The 18,946-nt window shown below is 37.0% G+C and overlaps 1 protein-coding gene across 2 annotated transcripts in view; it reads right to left on the bottom strand.

The window, feature by feature from the left end:
* Window positions 1–18,946, bottom strand: part of SKAP2 (src kinase associated phosphoprotein 2) — a 120,201-nt gene that overhangs the window by 28,588 nt on the left and 72,667 nt on the right. For both annotated transcript variants that reach the window (XM_062622763.1, XM_062622764.1), the window contains 4 exons: window positions 18,723–18,806; window positions 9,677–9,801; window positions 8,725–8,788; window positions 8,261–8,365 (listed from right to left, as the gene is read on the bottom strand). In XM_062622763.1, the coding sequence (XP_062478747.1) occupies window positions 8,261–8,365; window positions 8,725–8,788; window positions 9,677–9,801; window positions 18,723–18,806 (378 nt within the window). The remainder of the gene's footprint in view (window positions 1–8,260; window positions 8,366–8,724; window positions 8,789–9,676; window positions 9,802–18,722; window positions 18,807–18,946) is intronic.

Below are 18,946 nucleotides of genomic sequence, written 5' to 3'. Positions count from 1 at the left end.
AGACTGTTTACACATACCATATTTTAGGTAACGTTCCCACATTCATTTCTACAAACACAGTCTCATTCTCATATATTAGGTCCAGACTACAACCAGCAACTCTGGATGCCAGATCTTACTAGTCCTACATGCCATATACCACAATGCACCTCAGAGAGATGAGGGAGGACAACAGGGATATGGAAGAAGTTCATAAGCAGGAGATGACAACTGCTCCCCAGGCAGCTCACCATGTAACTATGGGATTGGCATGCAGCTGGATCTCAGAAAACCCAGGGTCCCCAGAGTCCCAGATTACTTGAATCCCCTTGCAGCCAGTACTTTGGATTACTGAGCTCTCATGCCAGAGACACAACACAGTCCTTGTTGCACTGTAAGAGCCACAATTTGTAAGCCTAAACTAGGGCAGATTAATAAGAAATTATGTTTTATTATTGGGTAATAAAACAAATTCTTTTTAAACAGAAAACCACATGATTAAAAATTATGACAAAATTGTACCCATCTTGAACATTTTTAGTGAATTAGCTGTAACTACTACTAGTAATGGAGATGACTCACTTCTTAAGGTAAACAATTTGAGGCAGGTAGAGAAGAAAATACAGATTCAGTTAGTGTATTTTGGGAGTATAGCCCTCGTGCTAGGATCCACAGGCTTTTCTGTAGATAGTGCTTTGTTTTGAAAATGTGATTCTTTCCTTCAATTCCCAGTTTTGCTGATGTTTGCCTTCAAGATTCAAGGACAGAATAACTGCTACAGCCTGCTAAATCAAAACCCTCCCACAAACAAAAGACAGAAATGCTGGAACCTCTCCCTTAAGGATATTGAAAGCTTCCAAGATCTTAAACTGGTTTTCATTAGAATTCAAACTCAGAGGTTTTTAGATGGAGGAAAACAGGATCTGCTAGGAAAAAAAAGCAGATCAAACTTCAAAACAAGGACTGAAACAAAATATCCCTTGTGCCAACCGTCCCCTTTCTGGATAAGAAAATTTTCCTCCTACCTTGTTGTATAATTCAAATCTCTTGGATGAACTTTCCTAAGTCTCTTAAGAAAACATTCTTCCCTTCACTGCTGAAGCTTATCTGTGTACCTGCAGCCTGGACTTCCCTGGAGCATTCCTCTCTCTAGGGCTCAGCAGACTGCTGCACCTTGTCCTCTCTGCCTGGTCCAATGTGTGGTCTGGGAGCTGTAGCCCACTGACCATCTTCCTTTCCTAGAAGCAGCCAACCTGCTTCTTTCACAGGCTCCTACCCAGCCCAGGGAGCAGTAGCCAAGACAAGGAAACAGCCAGCTTTTTCCTACATTGCCTTCCTTGTATACATGTAAACTAAATGTGACATCCACTGCAGACTCCGTACACTGAAACACGCAAGCAAATCAGCTACACATGCAGATGACCAGTAAAATTCATGAAGGTCTGGTTAATCAGGAGTATTATGTATGTCTAATTTCTGAATTTGGGGGGAGAGTAGGAAGGAGAGTGAGTAGCAGATAAAAAGCACACTGAGAGGAAGAGACATATATAGAAGGATTTATGCAGATACCTTTCTTAAGGCTGAAAAATTCAAATAAGAGATTTGTATCTATAGTAACTGTGATTAATTCAGCCTTTAAAGCCCACCTTGCTGGGTCTTATTTGAGAATCTAGTTGTATAAATTATGGTTCTTTAATAGCTACCTTGTGGAAACCAGAAAAGTTGAGAGAGCCCGAGGCACCATATAACCTCTGGTTGCTCTTGTTTCTCAAAGAGGAAAAAAAATCTACCTAATAGTTTTAATAGCCTGATATGTAGTCATTCGTCAAAAATTCAAAAAGTAAAGGTTCCTTGATCTATCTATATAGTATTCATCACAGTTATACCCAAGCACGAGAGCGAGCACATTTCTATTTTCATAAATATACATAATACAATTGACATTTTGCTTTGAACTTGCTAAACTACAGCAATTCCTCAAATTTATGGTTAATAAACTATCTCACATACCAAGACATTTCTTCTGAATGCTTTGCATTAGAATTATTGCACTGCTTCTTAATTAGATAAAAAACAGTGCTACCAAAGAAAACTACTTTGCTTTCAAAAGAATGAACTCCGGATCCATAACCCACTGAAGACATGCATGCATAAAAAAAGCTTTAGTCACATTTAACATGAAGCCAGCTGCCAGAAAGAGAGTGAACACAGAAAAAACTATGACACAAGTAAAATTAGTTTGTGTGAGTTTTGTCTTGCCAGAATGACAAGCTCTTCTGAGACAGGATTCTATCTCTTAATAACAATTTCTGTCACATACTGTTCACATCAGATTGGTTTTATAAATCAATAGCGTCAAACATTGTTTTGTGGCGAAGCACAGAAAACAGTATGAAAATGAATGATAAGTACTTGCAATAAATATTTTGATAAGTAAATTTCTTTCAATGAGTTGTGTGCTAATTATTTTTTGAAAGAGTTCTTTACACAGAAAACCACATGATTAAAAATAGTTCCTTTTTAGATATTATTATGTCTTCTAATTTTAAGTAAATAAGCTTTGAAATCCAAATAATTAATGCAGATTTGACAATCTATTCCTGGGCTGGGGAACAGGGGTGTCTCGTCGGGCTTTAGGGTATCTTCAATTTCGTTTTTTAATCTCTCAAATACAGAAATAAAATTTAGCCTTTGCTAACCCAAGACTTTAATGAACACAGCCTCTCCACATGATCTCCTTCAATGTGTTGAAACAGTTGACCGCAGCTTCAGGAAGGTCGCTCCTATTTCTCCACTTGTAAACTCTGAAACCTATGAAATTTGAAACATCTGAAAACTATGAAGTCCTGCATGCAGTTCAAAGCAAAGAGAATAAATACCTAAACTTAATAGCACACATTTTCCATTTACTGTAGATGCTGTAATTAACTACTTTGAATCTCACAGCTAACAAAATTTTCTGCAACCGAAGTATATTACTAAAGAATACTCTTTTTTCAGAGTATTTCTCCGTAAACAACCCCACCCTATTCCAATCAGTGAATATACCCCTCACATGCAAATCAGACTAAATATGAATACTCAGTTATTATTTCATTTTTATTGGCCTCCTTACTTGTACGTTTGTGACCGGAGAGCAGGGATTGAACTGCATCACAGACAGTAGGCTTCGTGGTGGCTATAGGCCACCTGTTCTTCACAGACCACCATTTATATTCATTTTACAGGAAACACAGAATAGCCTGTGAACCTTATTCTTCATCCCAAAGACTTGCCACTTCCCACTCAATGGACATCTCATTCTTCTCAGCTACACCAGATTTTCTTACCTCCTCTTCTATCACTGCCACTCAACCTCAACAGAAAGAGAAGGTTCCCTCTTTAGATGTGGGAATACATTAATTGAAATTAAAGCTCAAGTTCTTGCGGCAAACAAAAGCTGAGGTCCAGGTATCGAGTTCCTAACCACCTCCTGGATGCAATGTCTTTACATACAGAAAGTTGTCTGGATTCTTAAATCATGTCTTGTGAGGATTTAGTACCAGCTGAAGGACACTCCAAGTTATATACTTCCCATAAGTGTACTGCCTCAAAACCCACAGTGACCTAGAATTCAGACACAGTTCCATTTCAACATACTAGCTGGGATTCAGCAATATACAGTTGAAAGATACGATTTTTCACTTATTTCCATGTCTAACATATAATCAAAGACATTTAATAGACCCCAAATCCCAGTGATCAAGGAAACCAAACCATGCGTCTTGGACAGAAAAAAAATGTCTTTACTATTCCCTGACACCAAAAGGTAGTTTACATCTGCTTTTCACTGATCTTGTGTATTATTTTACTTTCAATTTGCAGCAAACTGAATAAACCCTGTAGCACCCACTCCTCCTTATTCTCCACCCATCAGTAAGATATTAAAGGCAAAACACACCATATATTACAATAACACAATGGCTAAACAAGTAAATAATACTAATTTCTTAACACCACCAGGATTCAATCTTTGAAAAACACAGTTTTGAGGAATCCTCTCTGCTTTAAAACAAAAAAAAAAAATAAAAAAAAAAAATCTCTGGCTGTGTTCTCAAACCTGAAAGACATTTTGATGGAAATTATTCAAAAGTAATCACTTTGGAAACTCATCGTAAGTACTGTCCTCGAAAATACCCACCTTACACATGGTTTTCTCAGCTTCAAATATTCCTGACCCTACTTATACTTTGAAATCCCTTAATTTACTAATTAAAAGCACTTACAATTCTTTCTGTGGAAAAAAATAAAAATAAAAAAGTGGTAGCACATCAGCATTATATACAACTTTTCTGGACAAGAAGTAAAGAATTGCCTAACTACTTGAGGCAAACAAATGTTAGGAGGACAATACCATGATATGTAATATACTGACTTAACAGCAATGATTACAGATACCACCTCAGATTCCATGTCTCGGCTGACTTAAACCTACTGCTCTAGTTTACACAACCAATTATCAGTTTCTTCATTTTAGTTTACTGGTTTTAGGAACTGATAGTACAGCTATAATCCACAACTTGGACAGTTTGACACCAAACGCTATGTTGGTCCCACAAACCCTGACTGTGATATATTGAAAGCTCTAAAATAAGCAAAGCTCTCCTGAAAAGGCATTTTCATTAACGCAGTGCTGTGAAATTTTCACTTCTAGTGCCAGAAAGTCAGTACATTTGACGCTACATTTTGAGAACACAAATGTGTCCATGAGTAACTTACACTCAAAACTCTACTACATAATCATTACTTCCCTTCTTCCCCAAGAAGAGGTAAATCAGAGATCATGTTCTCCCTCCCCCTGCAATGCTCATGGAAAGGGCACAAAAAACATAAGCATAATTTTCTTCTTCAAAGCTCAAGCAATTCAGCAACAGCAGATGAGGATGGTATTAAGTTAAGCTGCTTAACTACAGAGGCTAAATGTTAGAAAAAATTAAAGTGACAAAGCTGCTGAAAGAGATAACCATAAGATAGAGACATACTTTCTTACTCAATGTCAGAAATAAGTTCTGAAACAAAATCAGTATGATTTTCAAACTACTTAAAAGACTTTAAATGAAGTCAGTAAACATCAAAAAGTGTTTCTCTGCATAGCACACTTTCTCTTGTATAAGACATTTCTTACCTTTCCCTGAACTTTGCCTTAGTTTCCATAGCTGAGCTCCCAACCACACTGCTAAACAGAAGTATTGTCTGGACACCTGGCTTGACATGGGCAAATTGTTTGGCAGAGGACTGACTGTAGGAATTAAAAGACAAAAGCAAGCTTTCCATCCCCACAATCCTTGGCCCAATCAGAGACTAAATCAGCCCTCAAACTTAATTTACAGTAGAAAACTAATGCAAATTGTATTGGCTGGGTTAGCTCTCCACAGCAGGTCTCCTGATCAGAGATCACCATAGCACCAAATTTCACTGCCTCCAAAAGTTTTCTCTGTTATGGACAGGCAGAGAAGAGATGGCACAAAGCCAACAGTGACAGGCCTTGGGTCACATCATGTTGCTTCAGGATTACCAACCTGATCTACTTAAAATTGTCATCTTTTCACCTACATGAACAAACCAAGCACCACCAAAGTAAGAATCAAACCATTTTAATGGAAACTAGATTGTATATCACAGAATCTACTGCTATAATGCAAGTTTGTGACCAGAAAGAGAACAGAATTGAAAAAACAACACAAGATTGAAAATGAACATAAATATTAACTTAGATTAACACCTCTTTTCTCCTATTGTGCAAGACTGTTCCAGACAGTACACGATCTGAGCTGATGTTGTAGAAAGGATGAAGGTGTCAGGCAGCAGTTAACATTGCAATTTTGAGTATGTGCTCCATACAGATGTGAAACCACAGAAGAGAATACTGAAGGCCATTAAACATTATGTCACTGAAACCCCAAATTAATAAAAATAAAATAAAAATCAGTCTCCAAGAGCTATAGCAGATGGAAACATTTTTAAAGCTGGCAAGTGTTGTCTCCTCTGACAAGGATAGTTGTTTAAGACACCACTAACCTAGAAACTCTACGCATCTAGGTAACTTTATAGGCACACATAGCTATTTAATACAACATATTTAGAAGTTATTTTATGTTATACCTTATAATATCCAGTTGTGGACGGTAAAATTATATAGAGTGTACTATGACAGAAAATAGCTAATTAAGCAAAAATGGGCCTTTATTGGTAATAATTTTGCCTAACCAAGTTTTCCTCTGTGTTTTTATTAATAAAAAAAAAAAAGGGCAAAAGCTTATTTGGTTGAAAAGAGTATAAAGCTTTATATTCCTGAGGAATCTTGCAAGGAATATTTACAAGTTGGGAAATCTTTGGAAGTTCTGACTCTACCTGAATAACCAGAGTAAAACACTAACTAATGCTGAGAGCCAGGAAAATTATGTTTCTACAGTAAATATGAATTTTTATGTGCTGTTAAAGAAGTGACTTATCAGATCAAAATATTAATCCCACCACTCTTTGTACCCCTTCCAACTGTAAACCCACTCCTCCTGCCAGCAGACACTTCAAATTGAATGCCACTGAAATCTGTGCTTTTAATAGGCTAATAGACGATTACCATTCTGGATGCTGGCTTGGGGCTATCCGGCTGCTGCCTGGAAAATTCATCTACACTGTCTCCTGCCACAAACATGGGAAAAATAAAAAATAAAAAATAAAAAACAAATCTAAGCAATGAGATAGCTAAAAAATCCATCATCAGTTAGGCCTGATTACTGCAACGGTTCCTGAAAATTCCCAATTTTCAAAACTGCACAAAAATTCCCTTTAAATCCAAACACTTTATTCAAATACAAAACCCAGTATTACCAGATGGACTGCATCGTGAACTATCTTAATTTGCTTTAGAAATGCTAATATAAAGAAACACTGAAAAGCCACCAAAATGTAAAATTTTACTTACTTGAGAATTTATCCCACAATACATCGAGAGGTGCTTTAACAGAGTGTAAGCAAGCACACAAGATCACCTTCTGTAAAAGGCTGAGCATCCAAAAAGCACTGCAAATAAGATCAGCCTGTATTCTCCAGCTACAATATTAAGTTCTGTAATGGAATTTTTTTATTCACTGCAGAAGAGGTTTTCAGCAAGCATGACACAATGCACCCCATTTCAGCAGAACTTGTGTTCTGTGCTGGAGTAGCGTAGGTACAATCCAAGGAAATGGAACAAAAAAGAAACAACTTAGCTCTTAAAGAATTGAGTGCTGCTACAATTTTACAATTTTATGATCATAATTTTCACTCGTGTTCCCTGCTCCATTGGTTCATTGAAATGACCGTAAAATGAAAACTGAGGCATACTGTAAACCGTTCTTTTCTCCAGTGGTCAGAATATTGAACCTAACAGATACAGAAAGTTAGCATCACATGACACAATTTTTCCTCTCAAGTTATTGCTGATAATTGCACTGCCCCAAACAGCAAGGAGTGAAGAACATTATTTTATACAAAGTGATTATTAATTGTCATATCACTTTAAAATACCATTTGTTAACTAATGATGACTGAAACATTGACTTTTTCATAGCTTCTTAAAATATAACCAAGAACAACTACCTTTCTCCTAATACTTGAATGCCTACAATCAACTCCAAGAGATTTTCACTAGCTTTTTCTTTTGTTTTGCCATCTGATAGATACACTTGGACATTTAGAGGCATAATCATTTTACCACATCAAAAAGTCCACAGTAAAAAGTTTCTGTATATTCATAATCATGCAGGAAGATATGAAACAAAACAGTGTCAAAACTTATGTCAGTTTATTTACAGTTCATCTCCAGTGCCTTTTCCAACAAACGCTTTCTTGCAGGGTTATAACATCATGTATTAGGCAACAGCTGATAACATATGGCATGATAGTGAACTTTTGCTTCATACAAATTCCAAAATTAATAAAGAAAATATGATGGGCAAGGTGGTGGAAAAAGCTTTAAGGCAAGGCAATTTCCAAAGAATCTTAGTGCGCCAAAAGTCCCCTGAGACGACTTCTACACATGCTGCACTATTTTGATGCCCTTATAAAGAAAACTGAATTGTTCTCACTCAGATCTGGTTGAATACACTTTCTCTTTTTAATGTCCTAACAAAACCTGAAATCTGAAAGTGTCTTACTCATCTGATTATGTCATTCACTTACTTCTAGCCACTCAGAGTTACCAAACTGGAAGTGGAGAAGACAAAATGATTACAAGACACAAAATAAAAAATTTCAATACCTTTAACTTCTTCGTAAATGCTATCATCTATTGATTCACTGCTCACATGGCAAACGTCATCATAATCCTCTTCTTCCTCCTCCGGAATAGTATTAGATCCTGAATCTATGCAACAGCAGTTTAAAAAGTTAACATTTACTACAGAAGAATGCCTTAGCAGAAAATCATGCAAAGAAAACCACAATTCTTCTATGACCTGGTGTTTGCAGTATACTCTGATTATTTTCTTATAATGTTCAGTAAGGGAGAGCTTTCAAGATAAATACTTTTCTTGGAGAAAAGCAAAAATCTCACAAAAGGAGAAAAGTCATACGAAAGCTGTATGATTGAAAAATAGGACTTGTTATTCAAAGCTTGGACAGGGGAGAATATAACATATACAAAAATGATAGATAATGTTAATGGACAGAACTACCATCACTAAGCAGTACTAGCGAAGTCTACTGCTTTACTGGCTGGCTTACCTTGGATGACAAATTTGACTTGCTGTACCCATTCCTCTGCTTCTTTGGGAGTGGCAGCTGTAAACTATTAAATGTTTATTAATAACTACTAGCAGTAATGACAAAAACACAACTACAATTTCATTGGCAATAAAAAAGAGGGACTGTAGCATTCTCGTCACTTCCTCAAGAAACCATTAGTAATTCTTTTCATGTCTTCTGGTACTTTTCTTGCAAGGATGCTTCTTATAATGTACAGCTAATTTTGACAAATTTAAGTAATTGAAGGAGAGGATGATGGATTTGAAACTCTGATCAGCAGCTGGCAGCTGTGCAGAAAAAAGCTGCTTCTCTTCATCATTGTCAAAGCCAGAACTGATGAACAAAATTTGCCCTTGACAATTAGAAGACACCCATGAATTTCTTTAGACTGCTGGGTACAGTTTTCTTAAAAACGTTCTTGTCAGACTCCAACACACTACCTGACAGCTTAATTAACTGGCTTTCAACTGCAATCTTAGATATTTAAAACTTATTAAACTTACATTCCATATTGATGTCTAGCTGATAGATCTCTGAATTGCACAGCTGACATCTGCCTTTACGTTGATTTTCTTTGCAAAGCCATGACCGATGCAATATGTATTTAACACTAATATATATTTTAACTTTTTTTACTAATTAATTCATCCAAGAAATCACACAGACATACGATACAACAGATATTAAAATGCTAATGTTGAAGTGACCAATAGATAAAGATGACAGATTTCTCTGCTCTTGTCCAAAAAGATAATATTTGAACACATACGTATTTTAAATCAGATTTTTTTTCCTAATATATAAGCAAGCAAGGGTTTCCTTTTTCCATTAAGATGTCAGTGAAAATTGTTTTACTGAAATGTTAATTTAGTAACTGGAATTGTAACAGCTTTATCAATTTAATTTCAAGTCAACATAAAAAAAGTCCAACCTGATAAATGCGCTTATCAGGAGCGGAGATTTCAAAACAGCAATCTTTCTTTGCATCCTTCCGAAGGCTATTATTCATTCTGATGGTGTAGCCCTCTAAGGCAAATTCACCTTTCTGTTGTTTGTCTGTTGGGAGATAAAAAACAAAGTTAGAGCTTCATTTACAACAGTGAACGTAAGTGGCTCAGCAGGTTATCTTTTATTCAGATTTTGTTTTCTATTTCATGAATTTTACAAAGAACAGGGAGATTTTTAGCAAAATAATTAAGTGATGCTGCTGAAGATAAAGCTTTGGTTTAAAGGAATATGTACACAAAGTGCATTTTTTTGTAGGATGCCTAAGGAATTTCAGAGGGGGATGTTTGCAGACGGTGGTCTTATTTAGTAAGAAGTGCATGTTATGACACTTGTATCTAGGAAAAGTCAAGAACTGGAACTTGCAAGACACGTTTCCTATAAATCAGTGTCTTTTTCAGGCAGTAAACCAATGGGAAAACCTGTCTAGCTCAGAACTTGCTGAGCACCCTTCTAAACTAACCACTTCACTCAAAAAATAAACTTCAAACTCCTTTATAAGCAATTGGAAAAGCTTCTTTTCACATTCCCCCACCCGTTCCCAGATGTGCCTTCTTTCCACATGTCAGAAGTACAGAATGAATTTTGTTATAAATTCAGGTGTGTGTTCCAAAAGCATTTCTCTCTAGACAGCAAATATTTAATTAGCTAATAAAAGCACTGAGCCCTACCACAGTTTATTATGTAGAGCCATGTGTTTGTGCCATGTGGTTGTTTTAAAGACAATTCTACTTTTCAAAGGTTCTGGTTTATAAAAGTATCACTTAGAATAAACCTGAGTTTAAAAACACTACATGGTGGGCAGGCGGCACCTGTGCATGCCTTCTGAGCTCTTCAGGCCAAACCCTTCATCTGACTTTATATGCTCTGATATGTTTTGGTGAATATTAAAAGCAAACCTAAAAACTAAAAGTGACTCAGTTTTGCAATTTCTGTAGATCACAGAAATCAAGTGAATACAGTATCAAGTGAAGATCATCATCATCATCAGTCACATTTTGCTCAGGCAAACAAAAAATGAAATGCAGTTCCAAATGAAAGAAAATTCCATTAAGTATGGGGTTTTTTCCACAATAGAGAAAAATTAACAATAAGCATCAGGCACAACAACAAAACTACTTTAAGTATTGCTGAACAGAACTTAAGTGCAAATCAAACATCCATTGCTTATGCTTGTCAATAAGAGAAAGAAACTTCTTACTGTAGACAAAACAGAAAAAACTACAATTTTCAACATAACTTTGTCATCTTCCTGGAAATTTAATAAGAGATCTTATCTTTTTTCCAATCACGAGGGGGCAAAAATTGGCTAACATAGCAACATCAACATCAATGGACATCAAGGCAGTCACCATACAACTACTCCTGCCAGTAATCTTACAAGCACATAAACACAAATTCTTTGTCCTTCCACCTTTTTATGAACTCTCACCCAGAGCAAGTAAATACCAAATAACACAATTATATGAAAAAAAAATCCAGGGTGCTGTTCTATTTTCCCTTCTCACCCCTTCCCCCACAGTAACTTTGATTATGTCTTAATTAAATACTAAGAGCACAGTACTAATGCTTTTTATTTGCTCGATCCTCCACTCCTATATCAAACAGCACACATAACACAAAATTCATGGAATCACAGCACAGCAGATATAAAAAATAATAACTTGCAATAGGTTAACCAGGTCCCCTTTTAACGAAATTCATTTCTGCCTTGAAATTTTATTGTTCCTTCACTTGTGACCTTAGGGAGAAGATGAAGTGAAAGACATTAATTTCTCACTCTCCCATGCTGGAGGTTTATCAAAACCCAAGAAGATAGGAGCACGCAGACAGAATAAACAAACACCAGGTTCAAAAGGTAAAAACATTTTGTCAAGATAAAAATGAGGCAAGTATTCAAATTTAGTCTCTTGGATTATTTCTGAGACTGTTTCTCTGCAACATGTATGGTCCATTTTATGGTAATACAGTTTTATAGAGCCAATCTCAGATGATCTCTGTACTAGTACTTGTTCTTTCAAAGAGAATTACAGTTAAAACACAAGGATGCTGTACGTTGCACTGGAAGGGAAACATAGTGCATGGTACCCATATTGCATTTGACTGGTTTTATTGTTAATACTGTCTGTGTCTTGTCTCTCTGAACACACCATTCCAGAGCTAATGAAAATTACCTGTATGCACCACAAAAAAAAAGCAACACATACTCCTTGCTATTAAATTCTTTCACTGACCTTTATAGCAACAGAGTCGTCAAAGCATTGCTACTTTTGCTTCTAATTGTCTGTCCAGTAAAGTAGCTCTGACTAAAGTCCAGTGTAGCATTTCACACACACTTGGAGTATTAACCATGGGGAAATTTTAAGACAATGAAACACTTCACAGCGCTGACCCAGAACCCATTAAAGCTGAAAGACTTTCAGAATGCATTCACACTCCCTGTGGCAGCAAGCCAGAGATAAGACCTAGTACATCCTGAGAAATGGCTTCACAAATACAGAATGGCAGGACACAGGTCAGCTACAGCTTAGTTGCATGCTCAGACGGTGACAAGCAATGGAGGTCTACAAATCCAAGTTGCTCTTGCAGAGCAACTATACTTTTCCAGGTAGACTGGAGACAAGGCCCATCACCTGATCACCATGGAGCAAAACATGACCCATGGTAGCTGTTTGGCCAGACCCTATAGTCGGGTGCAAGCTTGAACGCAGGGCCATCCTGTAAGGGTCCGACTCAACAACCATCTCAACTGCGTTTACTGGCAAGGCCTTGCAGCTAAACAGGGGTGCAGACAGACTTGGGCTTTCTGTTTAAAGCTGCTGTGTGAAATTAGTGCCACAGTGATTTCTGTGAACTTTCACATTCGGAGTTCTATTGTTAAACAGTTACTGATGTTTAAAAACTTTGAAGACTAAAAGATTTTTCTTGAAGACTTAAAATGAGGTATCATTGGGGTTTATGACAGGAGCCTTAAAAGCAGCTTCAGGAAGCACATTTACATTACAGAGATTTCACTTTCATTTTGAACTACTAAGTCAGAACTGGAGTTTTGCCTAGGCAGGAAGGAATACAACAGCATATTTAGGAGGAAAAAGGGAGAGACGTGGATGGAATGCGCTTCTCTAAAGAATGGTAACATTCTTGCTGCTTCTTATTTTCTCAAAGTAGAGCTTTGCAATTCAGCAACAGATATCCTTAGGTTGTCGTAGAACACAGAATAGAGCTGCAAAAAGTATACTATCAGTCTAGTGAAAACAAAAAGGATCACAAATACCAAGCATAAGTCATTCCACAATTCAGTTAAATCTCATTTCAGAATAAGCTGGTCTTTGCTCTCATCTCCTCCTCTTCTTCTTCCCTTCTCCCTTATCAGGCACATAACAGAAGAATAAATCTGGGGCTGGGTGGATCATTTTGCATCCAGAATTTAGAATTGTAAAACATTAGTATAACAAAGTAGAGTGTCAGGAACTAGTATAAAAAAAATTAAAAGGTCAAATCTAGTACATAGATATTCGAGAGAAATAAATATGGGAAGCTATATTTGAAACAGAGAAAATGCAGATCTGCATTAAATTTGAGAGCCCCTTTAAACATTTTTCGTACATATAAGCTTCATTCATCCTAAAAATATTTAAATGTTGTTAACAACGGAAACAGGTCCAATATTGTATCAGGGAAGAAAAGAGTCTCAAGGGAAGCAGAGAAAAGGGGTTTGAAGTAACCTTGCATAACTGAGTCCATGGGAACTTTTAAAACAAAGAAGGGTAAACCTTCAATGGGGTCTTGAAATAATTGGGTTGTAAATTTGAGGCCTAAGGCGATGTGCCCATATTATTAGCACATGTAAAATGAATTAGTGCATTCTGAAGAACAGAGCAGACTCGGGTAGTAGAAAGGAAAGAAGTTACAGAGAAAGGCATAAGGAACAAAGGCAAACAGAAAGATTTCAGAGACTGATAAAGTATTTATACTATTAGAATCTATAATTTAACTCTCTTCATCTTGAAATTAGGAACCTGTAAAATCTTACAGGTTTACATGGCTTCATGCTAAATTTAGTTTCACATATTTTTCCATATGCAGGATGTCTGCTTCCTAAAAATAGTGTCAGTATCTCCAAAACAGTAATTCCTTCTCAGGCTTTTGGAACAGTCCTTTCCAAAAGAATGCAAACGAGTTCTTCCCTTTTAGATAGCAGACCTGAAATGCAATCGACTCTTTTTCTCTCTTTCCTTTAATCTAGTCCTTTGAGAAATCTAAACTAAAAAAAAAAAAAGAAACAGAGAGAATTCTTGAAACTATTCAGGGCACCAGTTTGTTTATATGCAGTCTTTTTTTACTCAATAGTTACTTTTTAAAATAATGCACTGTTAATGGCAAGCGTGCTTTTCAAGGTCTGAATTTAACATTCTCATAGCAGAAGATTCAGTACTCATCAGATAGATGCCTTTGATTGCCATTCCCCTGCTACAAAGTCCTGTTGAATATCCACAATTCCTGGAGATTTCTGTTACTGATTCTGTCAAAAGTATAAACTAAACAAGGATTTTTGCCTTCTTTTATCTGGTTGTTCAGACAGGGAGGACTAAAAGAAGGAGGTCTGTAGCTATAAGCAAAATGGTAGGAGAAATTTGTGAGTTTAGCATGTGGCAGAAATTCCAGTAGCCTGCTGAGGCAAGTAACTACGATTTCGCTCTCCCTTAACACTTAGTCACCAAGTTCTTCAAAAAAAAAAATACAGAACAGAAAATAAAACAAAATCACATTTTTTTACACAAATATAAGAAGATTCCATTGGTCTGGCCACCACTGTCTTCCTGTTCATATTCAGAGAAATGCATACTTTTTAGGTCCATGTTAAAAATACTAAATAAGTATATAAATAAAACCTCAGTCACTTCTAAAAGCCTCTGAATTGTCCCTCTCTTCAATATCATATTACTGGCAGGCAGGTAGATACCATTTTCGAGTTATAAAGATTAAAATAAATTTTTAGTGCCTATTAACAGTGGAGAAAATTGCCATGATGTTATCAATTACTGCCTTGCTAAACATTTAGCTGATCTCTCCAGCTTGCTGAGACAGAAGGGCATATAATATTGTGGCCTAGTGAGGAAGAAGGAACGAAGTCATTAATTCATTCATTTACAAAGCAACTAATTAACTTTCCTTCTTCACATGCACCTCTAGGTCTGGAAGGTTAGCCATACCACCCAGGTGCTTGAGTACACAGGAACTGCCAGAGATCACATAGAGAAATGATATGCAAAAAAACAGGGTACCTAACTCAGGATGCAACTGCATGGAAGCAAAGAAAAGAGAAGGATTATACAAGTTTTATGGAAGGAAAGACTATGAAAAGGAGGACCAGGCAAGCTTCTGGAAATCCAAGCCAGCTCTGACATTTGAATGTGCTTCTCTGCAGCGTTGTGGCCCACATGCTGGCAACAGATACCACAGCACAAGCACAAATACACATGCGCCTCCTGCAATACCCATTTTTGACATGAATTAGGTGAAACCTTTAAGCGTTTTTCCTCCATCTACTCCACGTATCATTGATCGGGTGAGGGAAAAATGTAGGTGATTCACTTAGTCCTGTCTATACTGCAAGGATAAAAAACACTGTTTCACTATCCAGTGCAGTGTACCAAATGTATGAGAAAATATAGGAGGAAGCAGTGAAACAAGACATTCCTTGCCCTGCAGGCATCACAACTGTTAAAAGCATGCTTGTAATCTATTAGGTGAACATACACACATACACAAACACACAGTCATTTACTGTATTTTCACAAGCTTTAGCTTGTACTATATTCTCCTGGACTAGGCCTCATATTTTTCATCATTCAGCTGTGAATAAATGAGAGTTTTACTTACATGCGTCTGTGAGCTTTATACACTTCCATACTTCTTGTTTTCCCGATGTAAAAAGGATAGTGTTAGAAGAACTGAATTATTTTGGAAACAACAAATCCACACAACCTAATAAAAAGGCATCCAGCAGCCTCACATTTAGCATTCAGTTACATTTACACTGATATGTAAGCATGAAAATCAAACTTTGACCAACAAAATACACACTGCACCAGATACAAAATATCCTTCACAGTTACTCACCTATGTGTCCAGCTTTAAAAACATACACAATGTAAAACAAGCCAAGCAGGACCTAAGAAATCCCTGCTGCCTCTCTGCATTATGTCCCCCAACACACACACAGGCACTAGCACTCCATTACCCAGTAAAAGTGATTAAGGCAGCAGGACTGAGCACGTATGGAATCCCCATCTCTCTTCAAACCAGGTTCAACAAGGGGGGAATATTCCTGGTGTGTGAATCAGCCCTGGAACCTGTCAGAAACCTGATACAAAACACTTGCAGACGTGGCACAGGCAAGGGCAGACCAGCATCATTTAGACAGACACCATTCCAATGATTCAGGGGGTGGTAACAATTTGCATGAAGCCACACAAATGCACACTTCACCCATATGCTGCAGCTGGTAAGAGCACACACTGATCTTCTACGTGGTCCAAGTTATCTGGTACAGCGTCAAGGGCCACAGCAAAAGAAGGGTCCCAATGCAACAGCGCACTATAGAATCACAGAATCATAGAACTATACTGCTGACTGTAATAGTTGGAGTGAAAACAGTTCCAGGTTCTTCCAGCAACTAAATGCCAGATCTCAGGATAGTCTCATCACACACCTCATCCATGCTGACAACCTGCAGCCAAACAGTGTGATAAACAGCAGCACACACGTTCACAGCCATCAGGACATCAGCTCGGTTTCAACAGCAAACTAGTTTGCCATGGAACTACAACAGTCACTGGTATTCAATTTCTGCACAATGATGGTGATTTGCTTCTGCACTGGAACTGGCACCTTTATGTACTACAGCATCACAGGGCTGAAAAAGAGTACCTCCACCCAGTATAGAAAAAAAGCTTTCTGCTTCAAAGGCAAGTTCTGGAGTGACTGTTGGTCATCCCAGATCTGCAAGATGAAACAATTCTACCATGCTACACTAGTTTTATTGCACTAACAGCACCAGTCACATGGGGTAGGGCAGAAATGCATGCACCTGATTTGTTTACTTCCTCCGTGAGCTACTTTTTGGAGCCTAGCCATGCCTATATTATTTCCATGGATTATGTGCCTCTCCCCACATCATTAGGTTACAGTTAGCAGGATCTTCCCTAAACAACCTGCAGCCTACAAAAGCTATAAATGTATAAGCCAAAGCATCTGTCTATAGATTCTTAACGGAAAGAAATCCCACGTATCCCACAGTCAATTCCTAACATGACATCAACTTGTCGAAGGCTAAGCAAAGTGCTTCTGTGCATTTTAGGGAACATGATTCCATGCATCTTAACTTTCAGCCTGGTTATTAGCAGTCATGATGCAGCCTGGATAGTCAGGTTGTTGCAAAAGAAAAAAAAAAAAAGAAAAAAAAAAAGGGTGGGAAAGGGCAGGCAGGAAGTTGCCTGCCTTAATGCAAAGACCATGTACTAGAAATCATGAGTGATATCAGCATAGGCACAAGGAGAAGAAATAAAAATTACCAAGCCTTCCCTTCTTTGTTCTGTGGTTGGGGTTTTTTGGTTGGTTGGATGCTTTGGGAGGTTTTTTGGTTGGTTGTTTTGGTCCCCCCCCATCCTCTTCCCCCTCCCCCCAAAAACAAAATCTGTAAGAACCAGCAATATATCCCAACTAAAAAAAAAAAAAAAAAAAACACCATTTTTTAAAGTATTAGGTAATGTATAACTACATAAAAACAAATATCAGAAGATAATTTTCCAGAGAAAGAAATGAATCGTTACTGACAAGTCACTGTTAATGCCACACCTCCTCAAAAATTTTAAATAAAGACTCCTTAAAAGTTTTTGAATCTTCCTCAGTCTGCAAATCCCAATAAAAGAGTGAAGAAGAAAAGCAAACATTTAGCAGATATACTAACAAAACACTAGAAATGGAGAATACAACGGGAAACTAGTGAGATGAAAACTGGACTTTCAATTAGAACATTATTTCTTTTGGTTTTAGAGCAAGGGTGAGTTTAAATAAATGAGTCAGCACATATTGAAGAATGAAACAAACTGGATCAAATTAGTCTTTGAATAAAACACCACAAAACAGCTACCTGCACTGATCTCAAGAAAAAAGTTTCAACGGATAGTTTGCCCAGGAATAAGTACACAGGTTGGTTGTTGGGGTTTTGGGGGGGAGGAGAGGACAACATAATTGCACTTATAAAATTTACTCAGATCTATTTCTGTATCATTTGTTCTACCCTTAGACATCAAATACACTTAGCATACAATTTAAAAGATGTTTATTAACTGTCAATTTTAAAAATTCAAAGTGATATCAAAGCATTTACGCCAGACTCTTTCTAAATTGGCCATTAAAAGTTAAAAGTCACTTTCATGAGCTAGCTTTAGTGTCCAGGACTGGCTTTTAATTAAATATATTATTTAATTTCTAGGTTTTTCAAAACATAAGGCATTTAGAAAGAAACATGGAACTCTATGCTCCCTGCAAAACTATGTGGGTTTTCAGACTAACACTTTCCTGGATAGAATCATCTTTAAAGAGCTAAGAAGGTATAATTGCCAGAGAGTGTTTTAAAATTAAGATTCCATTTAGACAGAAAGAATATTTTCTGTCCAGTAAATCAACTGAGTACCAGCATAGTATCAAACCTAACAGCTAGCTGTTATTGATGCACAAAGTAACTTTACAAGTAACCCTTTTTCCTCAGTTTCCCCTCTCTAATAAATGAGTACATCACTTACAGATTCTGAAGAATATTGACACATTTTTAAAATTCAAAGCACTGTTTAAGAACCATCTATTCTTTTAAAATTTCCATTTGCTTTCTTAAAATGACCTCCACTAAAACTTTTTTCTCTCATTAAAATACTGGTTTTATAGTTTATCATCATTATTACAAGTACCTTTATCGCTTCCATAGTAATAGAAGACCGTCTTACTGATAGCACACCAACGCTTCTGCCATTCAAAGCCAAGAAAACTGTGGTCTGCAATTGATACAATTTCTGTTACATCACTGTCATTATTGAACATCAATACGTTACTTCTTTTCAAGGTTGGGGTAAGAGAGAGGAGGAGACTGGAAAGGCACTAAGGAAAGGAAACAAAACCTGGGCATGAAGAGAAA

Source organism: Pezoporus occidentalis, unplaced genomic scaffold (genome assembly GCF_034315485.1).
Source record: "Pezoporus occidentalis ecotype Australia unplaced genomic scaffold, CSIRO_AGI_Poc_V1 ctg246, whole genome shotgun sequence".
Taxonomy (NCBI): Eukaryota; Metazoa; Chordata; class Aves; order Psittaciformes; family Psittacidae; genus Pezoporus; species Pezoporus occidentalis.
This window is presented reverse-complemented; position numbering and strand designations above follow the sequence as displayed.